The sequence below is a fragment of the Notamacropus eugenii genome, chromosome 5 (assembly GCF_028372415.1).
Source record: "Notamacropus eugenii isolate mMacEug1 chromosome 5, mMacEug1.pri_v2, whole genome shotgun sequence".
Taxonomy (NCBI): domain Eukaryota; kingdom Metazoa; phylum Chordata; class Mammalia; order Diprotodontia; family Macropodidae; genus Notamacropus; species Notamacropus eugenii.
Window position 1 is genome coordinate 394,781,021 of NC_092876.1, and position 22,026 is coordinate 394,803,046.

The 22,026-nt window shown below is 35.4% G+C and overlaps 1 protein-coding gene across 3 annotated transcripts in view; it reads right to left on the minus strand.

The window, feature by feature from the left end:
- Window positions 1-22,026, minus strand: part of CD99 (CD99 molecule (Xg blood group)) — a 57,318-nt gene that overhangs the window by 24,744 nt on the left and 10,548 nt on the right. For all 3 annotated transcript variants that reach the window (XM_072614485.1, XM_072614486.1, XM_072614487.1), the window contains exons 2-5: window positions 10,154-10,183; window positions 8,683-8,730; window positions 4,237-4,281; window positions 1,252-1,308 (exon numbers count right to left, since the gene is read on the minus strand). In XM_072614485.1, coding sequence (XP_072470586.1) covers window positions 1,252-1,308; window positions 4,237-4,281; window positions 8,683-8,730; window positions 10,154-10,183 — 180 coding nt within the window. The remainder of the gene's footprint in view (window positions 1-1,251; window positions 1,309-4,236; window positions 4,282-8,682; window positions 8,731-10,153; window positions 10,184-22,026) is intronic.

The window sequence follows — 22,026 nt, forward strand, 5'->3', positions numbered from 1 at the left end:
CCTGCAATAATGTGATACGACAAGTCTTGTCCCAAAGGAAAAAGAGTTATGAAAAAGCAGCCAGGACAGAGGCTACAATTGACCCAACTCTGTAACTTCAACAGTAATAACTTGGCATATTTAGAGATCACTTCTAAATACTTCTAAAAAATGACAAGAGTTATGTAGGTTGATAGCTCCTTATCCTTCTTTTGTTACCATCTCAGCAATAAATCCATCTATAATTTTTTAGTCACTTCACTAAATTTTTCTTCCTAAGATATTCTGAAATTTAATCCCTCAGTGTTTTCAAAACTGTTTTGTTTCATCTCTTCTGTGAGCATCTGGTTCAAACTTCCTGACTTATTCCTCTTCAATTTAATTTCTAAATCTCCACATACAATACTGCTCACTGGAGTATTGAGTCCACATGTGGTGGCTCTACCATAACCAACCATAAAAGATTGCCCTGGAATGAATTTGCCAATGTTTCTATTTTCTATTTGTTTCTCTTTAATGTCTTTCTTTCAGTTTCATGTACTTTTGGCAAGAGATATTGGTGCTTAGGTAGAATTATCATCATGGTGGCCTTTTTTTCTTATGTTACTTATCAACAGGGTAAAATGATCAAATGAACTCTGAAAGGTTGTTTCTATTTTCCTTTGGAGGCATAATAAAACCAACTCTGCCAATAATTTTATTTGGCTCTCAAACGATAGCCTATGAATCATTCTTCTATCTAGCTGTCACTTCTTTACTTCTGCTGGTCTGATTGAAAGCAAAAACGTCAACTCTGATGTGGTCCAGTTCCTGCAGGAACAAATCAACTTAGCGATCATTGGACCAAGTTTTAGAAAATCAACAGCTATGATTACAGACTACGTCAAAACTCTGATTCTCATGCCCTCTGAGAACTCCTGTGATTATGACATTGTAAAGCAGGAGGCCAAATAATCCTAAAGGCCATTTATTATACCTTGTTTTGTGGATTTTATAGCCAAAGAATGTCACCTAATGATCAATGCACTGGTAATGAGACTCTCAGTTCTAAACCAAACTTGTCTTCATATAGCAAATGATCGGTTATCAGAACTGTACTAAAACTTTTCTTAATAAGAGTTTCTGGGAATTCAGGGACACCTATGTTCTATGGCAAGGTATTAGAATGAGATATTTCCAATACTAATCAGAAGTCAGTCATTTTTAACTCCAGATATAAAGACCAGATATTGAAAAGTACTTAGTTTATTCAAAGGGGATGAATTGTCTTACCTGTGTCACCATTATGGCCTGGTTTGGGTTTTGGTGGATTAGGCTTCGCAGGATCATCTGCGGAAAAAAAAAAAGGTGAAAGATCTAGCTTTTCAAATTGTAGAGACAGAGAGAGAGTAATTCATGCTAATAAACTGTTTATTCTTTAATTTCCATAAATGCTACAGTTTGCTTGAATTAATGTGAGGGCATAACTTCATTAACTTACTAAATATAGACCATGTATCTCCCTTTACCTACATCCCATGCTCTCTTGCTCAAAACCAGCTATAACATTTCAAAATATTCTCCACAATTGACCTTACCTCAGTTTACCAAGAACATAATAAGTTATACATCTTAAATGCTTGTAGGCTACCTATTTCCCAGACTTTGGGACAATAAGTTTTCATGGCAATGAACTGACTGTAAGTGTAGTCTAAAAGAATCTTCTTTCTCCCTTTAATATGAAAAGAAATTACAATTAGCAGGAGTAGTAGCAAGTGAGGAGGAATACTGGACTTTTGTTTCCTTATCAATTAAGTCAGCGTTGAATTAGATGACCTCTGAGGTCCCTTCTAGTGTTAGAGATATAATTCTATAATCCTTTCCAATTTTATATAAAACTAACACTTACATTATGAATATTCATTTTCTTTTAAAATTTAAATTTGCTCTTAAAAAACATATTTTGGTGGTAAATAGGATATACATTATATCAATGCTTGCATGGATGTGACATTGTGAACAAATATTAAAAATATTAAATACAACATATTTAGACTTGATAAAAGATCTAAAATGATTACGTAGTTGCTTTATATAATTATTTTAAAAATAATATTTGAAAATCATCTTATAGCTCAAAATTAAATTCCAGCTAATGACAACAATAAATAATTAACAAATTCATGACCTTTGCTTTGTTAAAAGCTTCTATTGTTACGAAGTGTATATTAAATGTTTGTATTTTTCCAACAATGTACGAATTTCACAAACTCTGTGTCTTTTAGCAGGAGACATCTTCAGTAAGCATGTTTACCTGTTTTTGCCTCTCTTGTTAAAGTTGGAAAGTTGTTTAGAAAAACAACAATGTGCAGATGAGAAAAGGCAGTTGGGTGGCACAGGGAACAGAGTGCTGTGCCTGGAGTCAGGAAGACTCATCTTCCTGAGCTCAAATATGGGTTCAGAAACTTTTTAGCTGTGTGACCCTGGACAAGTCACTTAACCCTGTTTGCTCTTTTCTTATCTCTAAAAGAAGCTGGAGAAGGAAATGACAAACCACTCTAGTATCTTTGGCAAGAAAACCCCAGATAGGTCACAAAGAGTTGGACACAACTGTAAAATGACTAAACAACAACATATGTGTGTCATGCATGTGTGTGTATACTTTTTTTAAACTGTACCAAAGACAGGTTTTCTCAAAATCTGTGTTCAATATGTCAAGAGACACAGTAAAAGGTCTATTGATCGTTAAGTTCACAGTACAAAAAAGGAATTTTTTAAAAGTCAATGTTCAAAAGTAGTATGCATAGAATAATTTTATACACGCACATACACATACCTATTTGTGTCTAATGGTAGTCTTTTCTAGGTCAGGGTGGGGGGAGGGTGGGAAAAAAGGAAAAAAAATTTACACAATAATTTTGTTGTATATTTGAAAGGAATACTAAGTTGTGCATAGTAAATTTGCAGTTTCATGTGCAATCGTCTTTTTATTATGGAATGTTATATTGTGGAAAAGCTTGTTTTATTATATAAATATGTATTAATGTAATAAAAAAAATAAAAGGAAAAAACCCCCAATGTTTCTGTCAACTGATGCCACCTGGTGGAAGTGAGACAGTGGTTTCTCCCAAACCACATACTGGAATCAGAAACAAGAGGTGATCTTATTAATACCAATCGATCAATAGTCAGCATAAATTTACTGGCTCAAACATACTGAATAAAAGTAAACCATCAGCGATATTTCAGTAACTATAAGAATTTCATCCTAGGAATATAAATTCTGCTATGATCTTATATTATGGAACATGAGGTTTGCAAAAGTCATTTCAAAAACCTGAGAAAAACCACAGTTCATTATACAAAACAACAAAGTTCTGAATCACTCTCTTGTATCATCATCATATTAACAACCCCTTTAATGAGTACCATGTCCAGATAATGTATTGTTTGTTCATAAGTGTGTAAACATATTCTTTTGCCTTTATGTAAGCATGGACTGAAACCTAAATGAGAAGCCATGTGAGTTAGGCTTGTTTGGTATAAAGAAAAGGTAATCAAATATCTAAAATTTAGATAATTTCCTATTTTGGGCAGTTCTTTTAATGTGTTTCAACTTATAACAGTAGATTTCTATGCCCATCAATTGAGGAATGGCTGAACAAGCTGTGGTATATGAATGTAATGGAATGCTACTGTGCTATAAGAAATGAAGAGCAGGAGGATTTCCGAAAATCTTGGAAAGACTTACATGAACTTATACTGAGTGAAGTGAGCAGAACCAGGAGAATATGGTACATAGTAACAGCAACATTGTGCGATGACCAACTTTGATGAATTTTAAGTCTGCCCAGCAATATCCGATGGTCTAAGACAATTTCAAAAGACTCATGATGGAAAATGATATCCACATCCAGAGAAAGAACCATGGAATCTGAATGCAGATCGAAACATACTATTTTCTTTTTTTCCTTCCTTGTGTTTTTTCCCTTTTGTTCTGATTCTTCTTTCACAATATGACTAATATGAAAATATGTTTTATGTGATTGTACGTGCATAGCCTATATCAGACTACTTGCCTTCTCAGGGAGAGAGGAGAAGGAGTGAGGAAGAAAAAAATTGGAACTCAAAATCTTATAAAAGTGAATGCTGAAAACTATCTTTACATGTAATTGGAAAAATAAAATAGTAGTAAGTGAAGAAAAACGATTTCTTTCTAAATGGTATCTCCCTATCTATAGATCTATATATATATCTGCTAACAGAAATGGTACATACCATCTCCTCCAAATGAAAGAGCATCTTCTAAAGACAAGCCACCATCTACAAAGAAATGAAAGAATAGTTAATACAGAGAATACTATCGATACACATAAATAAATGACAAAATCTATGAGATAACTGGACATGAAAATCATTCATTCCATAATATTTTGTTGAAAATTTCTATTAAACAACACCTGTCTTGGGAATTTTTGATAGAATTTCTAACCTTGTTCCTAGTAACACTTGCCATAAGCAGTAGGAGAAAATAAAGGAATAGTTTATAATTCATTTGCTAAATGCTGAGATAAAGCTGTGTATATATGATCTGATAACATGATTAAACAGTTTGTATTGTTTGTCCTAAAATGTAATTATATTGATTTGGTACATTTCACATATTATGTCTTCATTCAAATTCCAAAACATAATTTTTCGGCATTAGCCTTTTCAGAATTAGCCTTCTCAGTCTTTGTCCCTTCAAATTTCCAATAAGTATATGATAACTTAATTACATATTTTAAACTCCTAGCCTTATGACGAACAGGTTTCATACAAGAGGAAACTGCTTTAGAGGCAATACATCATCATAGAAAGAGTGCTGGATTTGTCATCAGTAAGTATAATTTCCACTGTACACTTTCTAGCTTTAACTAGAACAAAGGACTTAACCTCTCTAAACCTCAGGCTCTTTATTTGTAAAATAGGGACATTAGTAGCTCTTCCCTAACAAATTTGTTATGAGGAGCAAATAAGATCATGCATGTAAAGTGATTTCTAAACCTTAAAATATTATATCTCATTATGTAATTATTATAATATATATTATATGAGATATAATATCTCATTATATAATTATTCTTGTCATTTTTATCATCATCATATTTCCTAGTAAAAATTGATGTTATGAATAAATTGTATGATAATCACCAAGTAGGACAAACTGCTGAGAAAAGCAAGACAGACTGACTGAGACCAAGAATAAGGCACCAGTTTACTGATACCATTTTAATACCACACCATTCCTGCACTATCCAAATCAGGCTGTAAAGTGAGATAGAAACATAAAGATTTTTTTTAAAAGACACTAGGAAGAAATAAATAAATTAGCCATTGTTATTAGAACACACTAGAATATGTTAATATCCAAATGATGGTTGTCCCCATCAAAATATTTTTGATGATCCATTTTGGGGCTATAAGAATTAAGAGCTCAAGGAAAGGCCACAGACAAAGTATGTCTGGATTTCAGCAAGTCATCTGTAGTGAGAGCAGTATCTTAAATGTTCTCCCCATGCAAATTAGGTTAATTTTTCCTTAGAAGCTTTAAAAATCATTAGGGAACCAGTGGCTCAGGCTGCTGAAATCAATTGCTCATCACATGAGCACAAAATAGCTATAAGGAACTCCACGTGTTCTGGGAAGGTGGACCATGAAGGGCAACTCAAAAACCAGGGAAATCCATGTTATCTATCTTTCTCCTACTATTTACTAAGTCAATCTCTTCATGCTGCTTTGTCTATGACCCAAGAATGTTTCATTTCATTACAATTGTAAGCATAAATTACCAAGGATAGGGTCAGTACCAGACAAATTATTTCACAATGTATTTATCTATAAACAGTATTTTTTTAATTACATGTAAAAATAGTTTTCAACGTTCATTTTTTATAAGATTTTGAGTTCCAAATTTTTTTTCCTCCCTCCTTCCCTTTTTACCTCCTCCAAGATGGCAATCTGATATAGGTTACACATGTGCAATCATGTTACACATATTTCTATATTAGTCATGTTCTACAATGTATTTATGAAAAAGATGAACAAAATGTGGGCTGGAAGGTCACAGCCACTGCAGTCAATACTGTGCAGATTTGATATTTCAACTTTAAAATTTTGTTTTAAAATTATATAGAATATGCCTATTGGCTTTTCAGTTTGTATTGGAAGTAAGAGTTTGTAAGGTTAATGTAAGTTTAATGGGGGAAGGGAGGAAGAGATAAAGATCTTCCCCACTCATTAATAGGTCTCAGACACCTCTTGTTCATTTCTAATGAGGCACAGGCTCATCAGAGTCCTGTCCTCTAGCCCTGAAAAGAGTATATGTACTCTAAAGTGAGGTTTTGCTTTGGGGCTTACTTTTTGGAAAAAGTTTCATGTGCCAGATGAGACTCTAGGCAGCTGTTTTAAGAAGGTCCCCTGGCTTTGAAAACCCAGATGTTTGTGCTTCTTTCTCTGATAATGATGTATGCACTGTCTATGGTCAGACAGTTGGAAGCTCTGTCTGTTGGGTCTTTCTTTCTGTAATTTCTGCTTGTAATTTCTGTTTGTATTTTCTCTGAAGTTCAGGGTGCTAACTTTTTCCTCTGTACTAAGTGAATGATATATGTGTTTGATTAACGTGATCATTGACTCTCAAAAATTACTTTCCTTTCTAGAAAAGCATATCTAAGAACCTATACAGCAGGCCCTCCTGTGTATGCCAGGGTCCTTGCTGATACAGAGTTTAACACTTATTTAATTGTGGTTTTGTTATACTATTGAAACGTCAAAAAGGCCATGAAGAAGTTTTTACAAATAATAAATGCTTAATAATTGCTTGATGAATGAATGAATGAATTAGCAGTATTACAGTTGGGTGGATTAATAGCTGGATTAATAGCTTTTTCAACAATTCCAAGGATATTCATGAATATAGTTAATGTACCAACTTCCAGCTAGACTCAGCAACATGTCACTCATGAATGTTTTAAGATCTCAGATTTCTTATTAACACACTCTAAAGAGAACTCTGCTTAACAGTCCACTAATGATCAATCAACAAGAGAGGCAGGAAGAGCCCATCAGTATTTTCCATCAACTTTGAACTAGGTCCAAAACTGGGTAAGAGAAGGAAAGAGGGCTTGGTTACACCTAGGAAAATCATTTCAATGATCCCAAGCTTCCCCATGACACAAAAACCCATGCTTTTAAAATAGTTATTCTCTCAATTATACTCTGTACAAGTCATAGAAAACTGTGATCAGAAATCAAAATGGCAAGTGACTGAGAAGCCAAAGGGGAGTATACTCCATTTAATGACCTGTATAAGTAGCTGTATAAATTACATTATCAAGGAAATGTATGATCCCAAACAGGTGAACTTTAGAATCTGACCTGGTAACCACACCCTGACCATCATACATTTTATTAATGCATGGAATTATTAACTCAGATTCAGTTTCAAAATACAGAATAGTCACAACCAGAAAATATACATATACAGAAGTGTGTTATTCAAAAGTAAAATTTGGACAACAACTTTACTACAAGCTTATATGTTAGGAATGTCTACTTAGTCTAATTCCTAGCAGAGGGAGATGAAAAAAGAGAAGGAAAGGGAATTTTATAAAAAAGACCTCTCTCTCTCTCTCTCTCTCTCTCTCTCTCTCCCTCCCTCCCTCCCTCTCTCTCTCGAATAGTAAGGATTTCAGTGGACTCTCATTTTCTGGTGGGCAGGAGAGATTAGAGGTCTTTATTTATTTTTTCCTTTGGAGGGCGGAAGGCAAGGCAATTGGAATTAAGTGATTTGCCCAAGGTAACACAACTAGTAAATGTCAAGTGTCTTGAGGCCAGATGGGAACTCAGGTCCTCCTGACTTCAGGGTCAGTGCTGTATTCACCTATCTATCTCAAGGTCTTTTTTTAAATCTCCTTTCCTTCTCTTTTTTCATCTCTCTCTGCTAGGAATTAGAAAGTCCGCTTGGGAGTCTGTGAAAGCAAAACCGCAGCTATGCTCCTTTCAGAAATGACTGTCTTATATTTTAAGAATTAGTGTTAATTATTCTATTTTAATTAGCCGGTAGTAATGTTTTTATAGACTTGTGTGTTCTCAACAGAGGAATTTCCCCTTACAGTCTCTGTCTTTCATAGGTCTCCATTTATACTGGGTTTATAACTCATTATTGAGGTAAGCACTTCCCCTGCAGTCTATGGACCTTATCATTCTTATTAAATGCCTTTCTCTGTCTCCAGGAAAATTATGACTTTATTTTGCAGGGTTCATCTTCTAGGTTGGGGGGGAGAACCTTCAGCTTTGAGATTCCCCACCCCTGTTTTGGTTCTCTGATGACAAGTTCCTAAATCCCCAGAAGCCTATTCCCCAACAGATTGAGAGTAGAGCACTCTCAATAACAGCTGGAAATACCTCTTCCAAAGTATCCTTCTTCTAGCAGTTTAAATAAATGCCAAATAATATTTAATAGAACAATTCTCTACAACTCTCCTAAAACTCATTAACTAAAACTGGCAATTTCCTGTGACATTTCAAATATGAATCACTAGCATACAGAATAAGCTGTCTATTATTCATAAATTTTCACCCCAACTTCCTCAATGAAGTTCATTTAAAGAAAATAGGTAGAATCCACTGTATGCTTTAATGATAATCTGCTGTATAATTAATAAAGTTAACATTATTACTCACCAGATTGCGGCTTTTTGGTAGCTGGAACTGGTTTCTTTGTAGGTTTTCCTTCAGGACAAATAAATACAAATCAATTAAAAATTATAAAAATAAATGAACATAAATCAAAAGTTAGGTGTGAAACACTATTACCAGAGAACATTAATTTTGGCAAAATATGTTGTTGAGGGCAGTCTGTTCAGTTGCTCCTAAATACACTGTCAAATCAGTTGTTTGTGGACTGAAATTTTAATATAAACAAAATTTGACTGGGTTCTGATCATGCCCTATTAATTTCAATGATCCATAGGAGTTTAAGACAAAAGAAATGAAACTAAGCAAGGAGATTAGAAAGTTATACATTAAGGGTGAACTTGAAGAAAATAAAAACAAAGCAGGTAGAGAGAAAGGGCAAAGAATGAGAGCATTCTGAGAAAATATTACCAACATGACCTGATTTTTCTTTTTTCCCTATTTCTTTTTTGATTCATTTTATGGAAAGTTTTTGCTTTTTTTCATAATTCTTGGGTAATTGAACTGAGCCTAAATTTGCCTCTTTGCAGCTTCTACATATTGACCTTAGAAACCATGTCCCTAAAGCTCTAAAATTATTCCTACAGACTCAAGTTACTGGATCACTATTCAATCACTGCCAGCTCCCAAGGGAAAGGTCAGGGTATATAGATGGGGAGCAGTACTTGAGGTTAAACCAACTCCCAGCTTCCCATTACTCTTTAAAGAACCTTTTCACAGGACACTAAAATCAGAGTTTTGGTAATAAATTAGAAGAGATTGTGCATTGGTCTCTCGGCTCTTTTAGAATAGAAAATAAGGATAGTCTTAGATTTCCTGGGCATTTGGAAACATACTTCACTCCTGTACGATATAATACCTACTAAGCCCAAGTAAAAGGTCTTTTGCTTAGACCATTTTTTTTTCCAGGTCATGTGGACATAGAAATAAAATCCAAGTGTTCTGAAACCATGGTTTGAGCTGAAAGATAGAAAAGAACTAGAGGATTCTACCTCATCTACCTTAAGTACATAATTTTTTATCTTCCTCCCCCAATTTTAACCCTGCACTACCACCACATAGATACAATACCACAGTCATCTCAGACTTTGGGTGAAAGAGAAAAGGGGCAAAGGAAAGGTTGAGAGATGTAAACAGGAAGAAAAAGTCAAATAGTTTTTATGAATGTAAGGAAATAAGAGCTATCAAAAGCAGAACTTGGAACACTGCCCCTCTTATTTCCTTATACCTTAAATAGTACTTGAGACTAATAACTCCACATAGACACTGTGTATATACACTGGTGAAGTATCACTATGGCAAATTACTAAGAGTCCAGCAATTTATTTTAAGGTCATTCATAACTACAAAGGAGCATGGCATATTACATGAAATCAGGCTTACTTTTCTATAAAGAAGAAACTTGGCTTGTATTAGACAGGGCAAACAGCTACAAATGCAGAGGATATCTGTTACTCACCATCAGAAAGGGCATCAGACAAGTCGAAATCTAGGGAAAAAAACATTCATGTTAGACATATGAATTAGGACAACAATTGTAAATCAGTTAATAGGCATTCACAAAGCATGTACTGTATGCCAGGCACTGTGCTAGGTGCCGATGAGATAAATACAATGAATGAAACACTGACTCTGCTTGAGTGGATTATATGATCTACATTTACACAGAGAGATGCAAACTATATACAAAGAAGATACAAGATGATGGAGTGGGGCAGAGGAAGGTGAAGATGATGGGGTGAAGATAAAGCTCTAGGCAGTACTAGAGAAAAGGTTAGAGGAAACTCAGGATTCTAATGGGTCAACTAGGTGGCTCAGTGAATAGAGCTCCAAGCCTGGAGTCAGCAATACAGGAGTTCAAATTCAGCTTCAGACACTTATTAGCTGTGTGACCCTGGACAAGTCAGATAATCCTAATTGCCTCAATTTCCTCATTTGTAAAATAAACTGGAGAAGGAAATGGCAAAACACTCCGTTATCTTTGCCAAGAAAACCCCAAATGAGGTCACAAAGAGTCAGACACAACTGAAATGACTGAACAATAAGAACGATTCCAAGACCAAAGAAGAAAACTGAATTCAAGTATGCTGGTCAGTTAGCAATTAAGAATGGATTTTTTAAAAAAATTCTTAAGTGATTTAAAATTGCTTCATAAGACCAGTAGTGATGAGAAGTAAATAAGATTCTGCATTTACAACAATACCCTTAGTATAGCTGCATAATAAGCTCCCCACAAACAAATCACAAAAATTAAATTTGTCTCGAGACACTTTCCTGATCTCAACAAAGAACAATAAAAAAACCCTACTACCATTATCCTCTTCACATCGCAGGGGTTAGGGGAATGGCTCCCCCATGACCTGGAAAATCTGCATAAAGTTTTTTGGCTCTTTCTTCAAACCAGAGAACTTTGAATTTTTTCTCTCTTATGGGGTCTTTACAGTACCTTTTGTAAAATTGGAATTAAGTACTTGAATCATAGGCTCTGTGTCATCTGCTGACCTTTGCAAGTCATCTACAGCTTCCACAAAATTCCATTTAATTTCTTATGCCAACCAAAGATATATCAAAATTGCAATGGGGAAAGTCATGATGTGGAAGGGATGACTGTATGCAGATGGGTGTTCCAATCTATGCAGCTCTTCTCATACTCATTCTCAGCACAGAGGGTGGATCTCAAGGTCTTGGAGGAAGTGAAATCGTGGTGGCAGGGAAAAGTCAGTTCATCCTATTCAGAAGCTTGACATAACTACCACTAAACTGTCAGCTGTTCTCAGCTTTGAAGCTCCAGCCTCCATACGTTCCCCTTCCACTCTTCCATGGCTTTATCACAGCTGCCAAATCCCAATCCAAGAAATGCTATGGATGAAAAACTTTCTACAAGGCAGATTTTCAAAAGTGGCTCTTAGCAGTTTCAAGGCTATTTGAGGATTCATCCAAAAAAGGAAAATAACATTCCAAAGGTGTTTTTGGACACTTCTTCTAAACACAGGAAGGCTCTATTAGAAATATAAAATGATGATTATTTACTGTATTCATTCATGACTTTGAAGATCGATGAAGGTGTTCTTCAAGGTCCCAAGCCGCTATAATGTGAAATTTAAAGAGCAAGCTCCTCTAATTACAAATTAGTGACCAGTATGGATTTGTCTGTGAGAAAGGGTTGAGAAACTGCGCAACCCATCCCTTCTTTGCAGTTTGCATAATGGGTGTAGAACATTGTATATAATGTTATATAATGCAAATGATGTCAGGCACAACTGATTTGTCAGTTGTTTTTACTGAAATACTTTTCTTTCTTAATTTTTTTTTAAATTATAACATCATTCACTAACAGGGAGAAGGAAAGGGATATATTTTCTAAATAAATATAACAACAAAAAAGCATCATTGTTTCAAAGAAATAAATAGCTAATATAAATCAACTCCAGTCAATCCTCATTTTTATAGATGAAAAAATGAAGGATCAGAGAGGTTAAGTGACTTGCCTAAGGATGTACGGTAGCACAGCAGATCTAAGACTGGAACCCCACTGACACCCAGGTTATCACTCTTTCCACTTCTTGTGATGGCCACTATTTGGTACAAGATATAACTAAAAAAGATGACTTTAGTGTTCCAGGAAATGTGATTTTGTGAATAAGAGTATTATTTCCACTACTTCCACATTTACTTAACAAGATTAAAAAAAATCTAGTCCAAAATGGAGAATAACTGAGTTACAGGAGGTTTCTTTAAGAAATAACACTCATAAGGGCATAGGCTCACAGACCTAGAGTTAGAAGGGATCTTAGAGGTCATTTGTCCAACCTTCCCATTTTACAGACAAGAAAATGGAGGCCCACAGAGGTTAAGGGACTTGCCCTAGGCCACAGAGATAACAGAGAAGTGGGATTTGAACCCAAGATCTCTGATTAAAGGCTCTTTCCCTAGAACTGCACCATAGCAAAATAAGAATTACAATATAGCACTGTTCAGTTTACAAAACTATTTTCTCGAAACAACCTTGTACAATAGCTAAGTTATGAATGACAGTCAGCATTTTACAGATGAGGAAATTGAGGCTCAGTGTGTTTAAATGACTAGCCATTTGCTCCATCTGTGATTTAAATCCAGATCTCTCCACACTCCATTTATCCACTGTACCAAAGCTATCTCTGTCCCAGAGATGATTGCAAACAAATTAAATGGGAGTAAGCAGTATTGTTATTAATAAACCAATATCAGCATAGTGGTTCAACTCAACAAATAATAAAATTTATTAAGTCTTACTCTGCCTAGAATGGTATGTAAGCAATGGGCAAGGTAAAAAGTTTAAAAAGAAAAATATAATATGATCTCTGACCTCATGGACCTTACAATCTTGTGTGAATAAGACATATACACATATAACTTTGATAATAAAAGTTATACAGGAGGGTATTAGAAAGATATAGATCAGTGCTACATGAGGTCCAAGCAAGGGAAGGTCACTATATTAAGTACCAACTATTTAAAAAAGGCAATTAGGTGGTGCAGTGAATAAAGTACTGAGCTTAGAATTAGGAAGGCTCATCTTCATGAGTTCAAATCTGGCCTCAGACACTTATTAGCTATGTGACCTTGGGCAAGTCACTTGACCCTGTGTGCCTGAGTTTCCTCACCTGTAAAATAAGGTGGAGAAGGAAACGGCAAACGACTTCACTATCTTTGCCGAGAAAACTCCAGATGGGGTTAAGCATCTGAAACAACTGAACGATAGTTCTTTATAAGGCACTTTAATAACTTTGGGGGATATAATGATAAAAAGCAACTGCTTTTTAAATCTCTGCACTCAAGGGTTTGCCATGTAAGAGAATGAAAAAGGAACTCAAATGAGATCACAGATTTAGAGCTAGAACTGGCAGGCATCTCAGAGTTCATCTACTTCAACTTCCTTACTTTACAGAGGAGGGCATGGTAACCCAGAAAAGGTAAATGCGTGATTTGCAGAGCCAAGATTTGAACTGATTCAAAGATCTTTCAAATGTTAAATGTGTATGTGTGTATTTACTTCTTTAGCTGTCTCTTAACTTTGCTTGCCCCAACATAGTCCAGATATAGTCCATTTTCCACTTAGAGAATCAATATGATGAATGTTAGAAAAATGTTCCTTTCTGTTTTACCTTAGATCTTTACATTTCATATTTGATATCTTTTGTTTTCTAAGACCTTTATTTCCAAAGATATCTTTCCCCCTCCCCTACCAAGAAAGCCACCCTAAGTAACAAAGAATGAAAAAGGTAAAAAGCAGTTTAAACCAAGTAATATGGCAACCAAGTCTACAGCACATGCAGTACTCCACACCTATAGATCCCACCTTTATAAAGCAGGGAGAGAAGTACGTGTTCTGAAATCTTCTCCTCGGCCAGGTGTGGTTGTCATAATTATAGTATTCAGTTCTTTTTTCTCCCCTATAGTTATCCTTTCTATTTATACTGTTGAATTATTGTGTATTTAAAATATACCCTTCCTTAGGTGAAGAATTTGGTTGCCAAAAAGGACAGAAAAAAATATTTGTGTAGGGAAAATCGATGAAGTCAACTTATAAAGAAACAGTATGTCATATAAAAGGTTGAGGAAAGACACTAACTGTATTGAGGACCTGTGGGAACTGCCCCTTAGACAAATGTACTGAGGGGACCTGTCTGAGCTCAGGGATTGAAGCATTAATAATTCACTGTTATCTATCAGCTGATTTGTAAGACAGCTGCCTGTTTTACAATTATTATTGGGATAAAACTAGGAGGGCTTGAGGCTGTGTTTGTTTGTGATTTTTCAGTCCCATCCAACTCTTCATGACCCTACTTGGGGTTTTCTTGACAAATATGCTGGAGTGGTTTGCCATTTCCTTCTTCAGCTCATTTTACAGATGAGGAAACTGAGGCAAACAGGGATAAGTGACATCCAGGGTGATATGACTAGTGAATGTCTGAGAGTCAAACGTGAACTCAGGCTTTCCCAACTCCAGGCCTGGCACTCTATCCATTGTGCCACCTAGCTGCCCTACAATCCTAATCCAATGCTTTCTCGTGGCTTAGGTAAGAGAATGGGATTCCAAAAGGCTGTTCCAGCACAGCACAGTCTACCAAGTGGGAAAGACTTCAAAAGCACAGAGACTGTTTGTCTATCATATTGGAATGAAAATCTTTCCAAATTTGGATGAGATCCTCAAGAGGTTGGCCACAGAAACTCATGAAGCACCATCCACTAAGGTTTAGAGGGATTGTGATCTTCTTGCTGTATTTATCCTGACCAAGGATCTTTTGAAAATAGAGTATCTATCTCATTAAGACCTTTACAATTTACAAAGCTTCCCCCACTCCTACACAATAACAAAATGAATAATACTAGTATTATAATAATTTCCTCATTTTCTAGATGGGAAAAACTAAGACTCAGAGAAACTAAATGACCTGTCTAATGCATTTACTAGCTAGTAAATACTGGAGATGGCACTCAAAACCAGGTAACCTGATTCCAATTCCAGTGTTCAACCCATTGCTGCAAACTAGGGCAAAGGCTATACATAAAGTTGAGTTCATCTAAAATAGAGACTCCTTTAGAATTTTTAAAATAATTAATAATCCTAAATAATTTATCATTTAAAATATTTAATAACCGTATTTACATTTACCACATATATCTTTGGTCCCTCTGGTTACCTATGGCCTATGACTGCCTTTTTTTGAAGAGACATCTTGGTTTGTCTTCCTCTTACAAGCCAATATATTGCTGGACCATATTTCAGCCTGCTGTCAGTCAAATCATGTGGTAAATGCAAAACTACTTCAGAATTCATCTAAAATGCTTAGTGAAATAAATATTCTAGATTTTGAAAAAATCAAATCCTAAAGCTAAATATCAATGAATCCTACATTATGCCTTAAAATTCTAGTGTAGCTAATTCTGAACTGACTAGAAAACAGAGAGTCATATGTCTTTGAGATTTATCACTTTTCTTCTGCCTTTCTCCCAGGGTTGGGAATAATTCCTTACCTGCCCTTTTCCTTCAAAGGATTTTCATAATTATTCTATCCACATATTTTTGCCAGTTTACTTCCTTTTCTCTCCTTTTGGTTAAAATTTCCTTGATGACACGAATTATGTCTTTTTTAATATACACTCCATACTTGTACATTGTAGGCACTCAAATGATTGATGAACCTATCCAGATGACATCTTCCCTCAGTAAACTAAACATTTCTGGCTATTAGAAAATAAAAGTATTATAGTGAAACATGCATTATGACAGATTGAAAAAACATTATTTCTTCTAAAAAATTCCAATACTTCATAGGATGGAAGTAGCAGCTAGACTTCTGAGTTCCTTGGCATTGGCAGTCATCTTAAACTCTGCATGTCTAAAACCGAACTCATCCTTTCTCTACCTTTCCTCCCTTCTGAACTTCCCTATTACTGATTGAGGCAACACTACTCTCCAAATCACCCAGGCTTGTGACTTTGCTCTTATCCTTGATTCCTCACTGTGATTCACCCCACATAAGTAATAAATTGCCAAATCTTGGCATATCTACTATCAAAGCATCACACATACATATGAAATATGTATACATATACACAAGTATACATATACACACATACTCATAAGTATATATGCATGCATATATGTATGTGTATACATGTATATATATGTATGTATATACGTATCTGCCTCTATCTCTAATTTATCTCTCTCTCTCTCTCTCTCTCTATCTGTCTATCTCTCTATCTAATCTATCTATCTATCTATCCTCTTCTCTCCACTCGTACAGCCTCAACCTGGCTCAGACCCTCATTACCTTTCAGCTAGACAACTGCAAGAGCTTTCTAATTGGTCCTTCTGCCTTATCTCTCCCCACTCAAATCTATTCTCTATCCAGTTGCCAACATGATTTTTCTCTTTTTTTGTCTTTTAAAAAAATTATTTATTTTCAACATTCACTTCCACAAAATTTTGAATTTCAAATTTTCTCCCCATCTTCCTTCTCCCCCTCCCCCAGGACAGGATATATTCTGATTACCCTTTCTTTCAATATGCCCTCCCTTCTATCATTCCCACCCTTTATCCCCTTCCCTTCTATTTTCCTATAGGGCAAGATAAATTTCTATACCCCATTGCCTATATATCTTATTTCCTAGTTTCATGTAAAAACAGTTTTTAAGCTTCATTTTTAAAGCTTTGAGTTCTACCTTCTCTCCCTTCCCCCTTCCCCATCTACCTTCAATGAGAAGGCAAGCCATTCGATAAAGGTTATACATGTGTAATCATGTTGTGGAAGACTAACTATATTTTCCTCTATCCTGTCCCACCCTCTATTTAGTTTATTCTTTCCTTTGACTTATCTCTCTACCACAGTGTTTGCTTTCAATTACCCCTTCCCCCAATCTGCCATCCCTTCTATTATCCCCCCTCTCTCATCCCCTTCCCCCCTGCTTTCCTGTAGGGTAAGATAAACTTCCAGACCCAATTGAGTGTGTATGTTATTCCCTCCTGGAGTCAAATCTGATGAAAAGAAGGCTCACTTACTTCCTTTCATCTTCCTCTTCTTCACCTCCATTGTAAAAGTTCTTGCCTCTTTTATGTGAGATGATTTACTACATTCTACTTCTCTCTTTCTCTTTCTCCTAGTACATTCCTCTCAACCTTTAATTTTCTTTTTAGATATCATCTCTTCATATTCAGCTTGCCCTCTGCCCCCTGTCTTTCTCTCAACATAATTTTTCTAAAGCACAGGTCTGACCAGGTCACCTAACCCTGATCAGTGGGGTCCAATAGATATTTATTACCTCCAAGATCAAATATAAACTCTTTCATCTGGCATTTAAAGCTCTTTATTGCCCAGCCTCTTTCCACACATCTAGTTTTGTGTATATGAAGCCCATGTTCTAGTCTACTTGCAGTTCCTCAAACACAATGCACCATTTCCTGTCTCAATACCACTTTTCTCTCCACTGTGCTATGCTTCTTTTTTTAGCACTTCATAAATAACCAAATATAATCATTATAATTCAATAGCAGTTACCAGCAGTAGGAGGCTAAGACACAGTCAAACATAATATCATCCTTCTAGTCTGTCAACCACTTTTCCCATACCTCCCTGCTTATGATGCTACAACTTCCCCAGAGGGACCTAAATATTGAATGAGAGCCATCATTTTATCCATCCTGCTGCTGTTTTGACACTTCAGTTTGATTGGGTAAATAAGCAAAAAGAAAACTGACATAAGAAAAAAAAAACAACCCAAACACCGGGGGAAAGTCAGGGAGCTAGGAGAGGTGGGTATGATAGCCTTTCTTGAAAAAGAAATAAGGATTAGAGCTAGAAGGTATTTTAAAAGTCATATAGTCCAGCTCCTTTCATTTTACAGATAAGGAAACTGAGACTCTGTGAGGTTAAATGTTTTGCCCACAATCAGAAAGCCAGCCAATAGCAGAGCTGAATTAGAACACAGGTCGTCTGACTTACATCCAAAATCCTTTCTACTGTACGTTTCCTCAAAGAAGAGCACAGGTATCTATTTTGTAACCATTGCATTGAATATTGGTATTCTGAGAGCCTATGAGGGGTAAAAACATTGGAATGCAGTGCATCAAGTGCATGCAGTTTCTGAGACTTTCTGTGCAAACTTCAGGGGTGTGTGCTTGTGTGCATGGGTATGTGTGTGTAAAGAAGATTCTGACAATGACTCACAAAGGGTGGGGCAGCCTTAAACTAACTACTATGACTCATCCCTGACAAGACATTCTCTGCAGCAGTTTCAGAGGATCTGAAAACTACCACTCAGCCATTTTAAGAATTTCAGTGAGTGAAATTTATGGGACTAAACAACATATTGTTTTCAATTTAAGACATTTGTATTTAATTTCTCATATCTGAAGATAAATCAAAACAGTTTGCCAGTTCAGATTTTAAAATACCCTTTTCTCCCTCCTCCCATCCCAATTACTGCTCATTTAAACTGTATATCCACTACCCAGAAAAAAGAAAGACAACAATCAGTAATTGCACATACTGAAATCCTATAGCCATGTTAAAAATCACCACTAGAAAGATCTTTTTTTCTTTTGTGGGAGGGGAGTAGAAGGGTTCTGAAGATTCCACTATAAAATGTCTTCAAAATAAAGAAAAGCTTCCAAGATTGATACTCCAAACTCATATAATCTAAGTGTGCCATTTATACTTATATATATTCTGAACAAAATATAGTTTGCTAATACTCTGTTTCTGGTTACTTTGAATTACCTGAACCACCTTTATATGGTTCAACAGATTAAAATTGTCCTGAAATTTCTAAGAACTACATTTTCTTACCTTTTAAACTAGCCTGATTATACATTTAATAAAAATTTTTACTCATTAGTTTATTATAATCAAATGGGTGAAAATTACTAAAGGGAAATTACGTACTGGATCTGGGAGAAAAGAATCTGGTCCTAGGTAATGCTTGTATTCTGAGAGCAAGATTATAAATTGAAAAGAAAAGCAGAAGAAGATTTAGTGACATCCCTGAAAATGAGAACAGTTAGATCCAGATCTCATTTTAATTTTACCAGTCCAGGGGGCAAATATTAGGAAATAATGTTTCCACGTATACCAATAGCTGCAAAAACATAAAATAGCACTAAGTCTACAGTCACATCCCAAAAGGCCACAATGTGAGGATGTTACTCCATGACAATCTGTGTTGCCTTTTGTGCCTTTGTGGGTATACACACAAGATGTGTGTATATAGTGCTTTGTAGTTACAGACTCCTTACTTCCAGGAGGTCCATAAAGTAGGTGATACTGATATCACAATCCCCATTTTACAGATAATAGTCACAGCAAACAACAATTTAAGAAATTTGCTGCAGGTTACAAAGCCTTGAAAAAACAAACCTGCGAGGCCAATAATGCAAACATTATTATCACCATTTTACATACAAATAAACAAAGACTGGAAGATGTAAGTGACTCTCTATACTACATGCTTGCAACAGAAGAACCCAGAGTTAAATTCAGATCTTTTGAACAGTCCAGTGTTCAATTTGCTATGAGATGCTGCATCTCATAATTATATCACAAAATCAAAATGTACTTCTAACTATCTCTTTTAATAGGGTTTGTGCTTCCTAGGGAGTAAGGAAATAATTGTATAACCTACAGCATTCAACTTAGAACAAGGATTCTTAGCCTGGAGTCCATAAGAATACTGATTTTGGAGGGCCAGTGAACTAGAATGGGAGAAAAAAAGGTCATTTTTATTTTCACTAATTTCTGTGTTCTGGGTTGGGCTTGCCTCGAGCTATTCCTCCAGTAGTACAGGTTTGGTATTGGAACCAAATGAGACACTCATAGGTCTTTCAACAATTAACTAAAGGAAATTTGCTTAGCCACATCAGGAGAAGGTATTCAACAAGAAAAGGCATTGAGAACCCCTAGAATTGATTCAGCTGAGCAAGGCTCTCATCAGGATCTTACTATCCAAGCATCTGACCTCCTCATGGCTGCTCTCTCCTTAAGTGATAGGAAGTGATGTCAACAGTTTGAATTTTTAATCCCTTGAATCAAGATCAAGTCACAAGAAATGTTTTTTTTATTATTTTTTAAGGAAAAACTACTCTAACTTACATGAGGGGTTGGATTAAGATGGTGCTCATAACTGAAATTTAGCATTTCCCCCAATTATTTAAGAACATTACTCTGAGAGAGGTCCATGGGTTTTACCAGATGTTCATAAAGGTCAATGACACACAAAAGGTTATACTGGATGACTTCTAATGATGTCAATCTTTACTCTGATGTTCTCTAAGCTTTGAATTTAAAAAGTAAACAAGTGAAATGTTTTAGCAGTAAATATTTTTTCATTTATAAAGCAAACTAATCAAATCAAATTAAATGATCCCCCTGTGCATCAATAATTGTTTTTTAAAATCCTTTACCTATCCTACAATTTGTCATCTGTCATTTTTTGTTAAAGTAATGGCAAATGTGCAGGAAAAAAGGAAGATGGGCAAGTAGGACAGCTTTAAAAATAACATGTTAAATGTAATATATATATATACATTTTATATGTATTTAAATTATATATACTACATATGTACGTATATACATGTACATGTGTATATAATGCACATTTTAAAAGTAAATGCTATCAATGGAAGATTATAGTTTCATATATGTAATTCTTTTTCTTTTCTTCTTTATACATAAGAATGTTTTCTTTTTGACATTCATTAAATTTATCATTAAAAATTCATTTAAAAACAGAATGTGAGATTAATTCTTAAGACGTTTTTAACCTAACTGAAACAGTGAGATGGCACAGTGGTTGAAGAGTTGGACCTGGAGTTAGGAAAACCAGAATTAAAATCCAGTCTCAGACACTGTGTGACCCTATCTGCCTCAATTTCCTCATTTGTAAAATGGGAATGACAATAGCACTTACTTCCCAGGGAGGTGCTGAGAATAAAATAATATTTGTAAAGCACATCACAAACCTTGTGCTATGTAAATGCCAGCTATTAATATTATTACCCAGTAATAATAACAACAAAATAACTATTGCTATTACTATTATTACCAAGAAGCTTCATGACTTAGCAGATGGAGAGTTGGCTTCCACTTCAAGTAAACCTGAGTTCAAGTCTTTTGAACTCTCAGGGCTTCAGGAAACTCTCAATAACTAGCAGAATACATTATGGTTATATCACAATTAAGATATTTGTTTGTTTTTTTAATCTGGAGGAAGTACTACAAACAACCTTTAGAACAAGTGGAACAAAAGGCATCCTCTGATGAGAAGAGGGAGTAACAGACACCATCCCACAAGCGACAGAAAAGGAGTCAGATATGGGACACCAGTTCCCAGATGTAATGAGCAGAAAATAAGGCCTGCTGCTGGGAAAGCTCCCTTATTTCCTGGACACGCACATGCACACACACACACACATACACACACCCCACAAGTTTCCTATTTTAAAAAAAATATTCTTAATAATTAGGTGCTAAGGCCAGTTATTTCTTCACACCTGACATCTAAGAATCCAGGTTCCTAAAATGAGGGGAGAAGTGGTGATAATGTTACATACAAATAACTGAGATGCTTTTGCTGGGAGAGGGTGTTGGAGGGATATGGACTGAAAAAGGACTTGAAAGTAACACTCACATCAAACTTTCAAAATATTGCTTTGAAGCAGGGAAAAAATTACCTGTCAGATTTATGGATAAAGGAGGAGTTTATGACAAAACAAAGAAAGAGAGAGAGTCATTGGAGGTAAAATGGATAATTCTGACCACATGAACTTAAAGGGGTTTTGCACAAACAAAA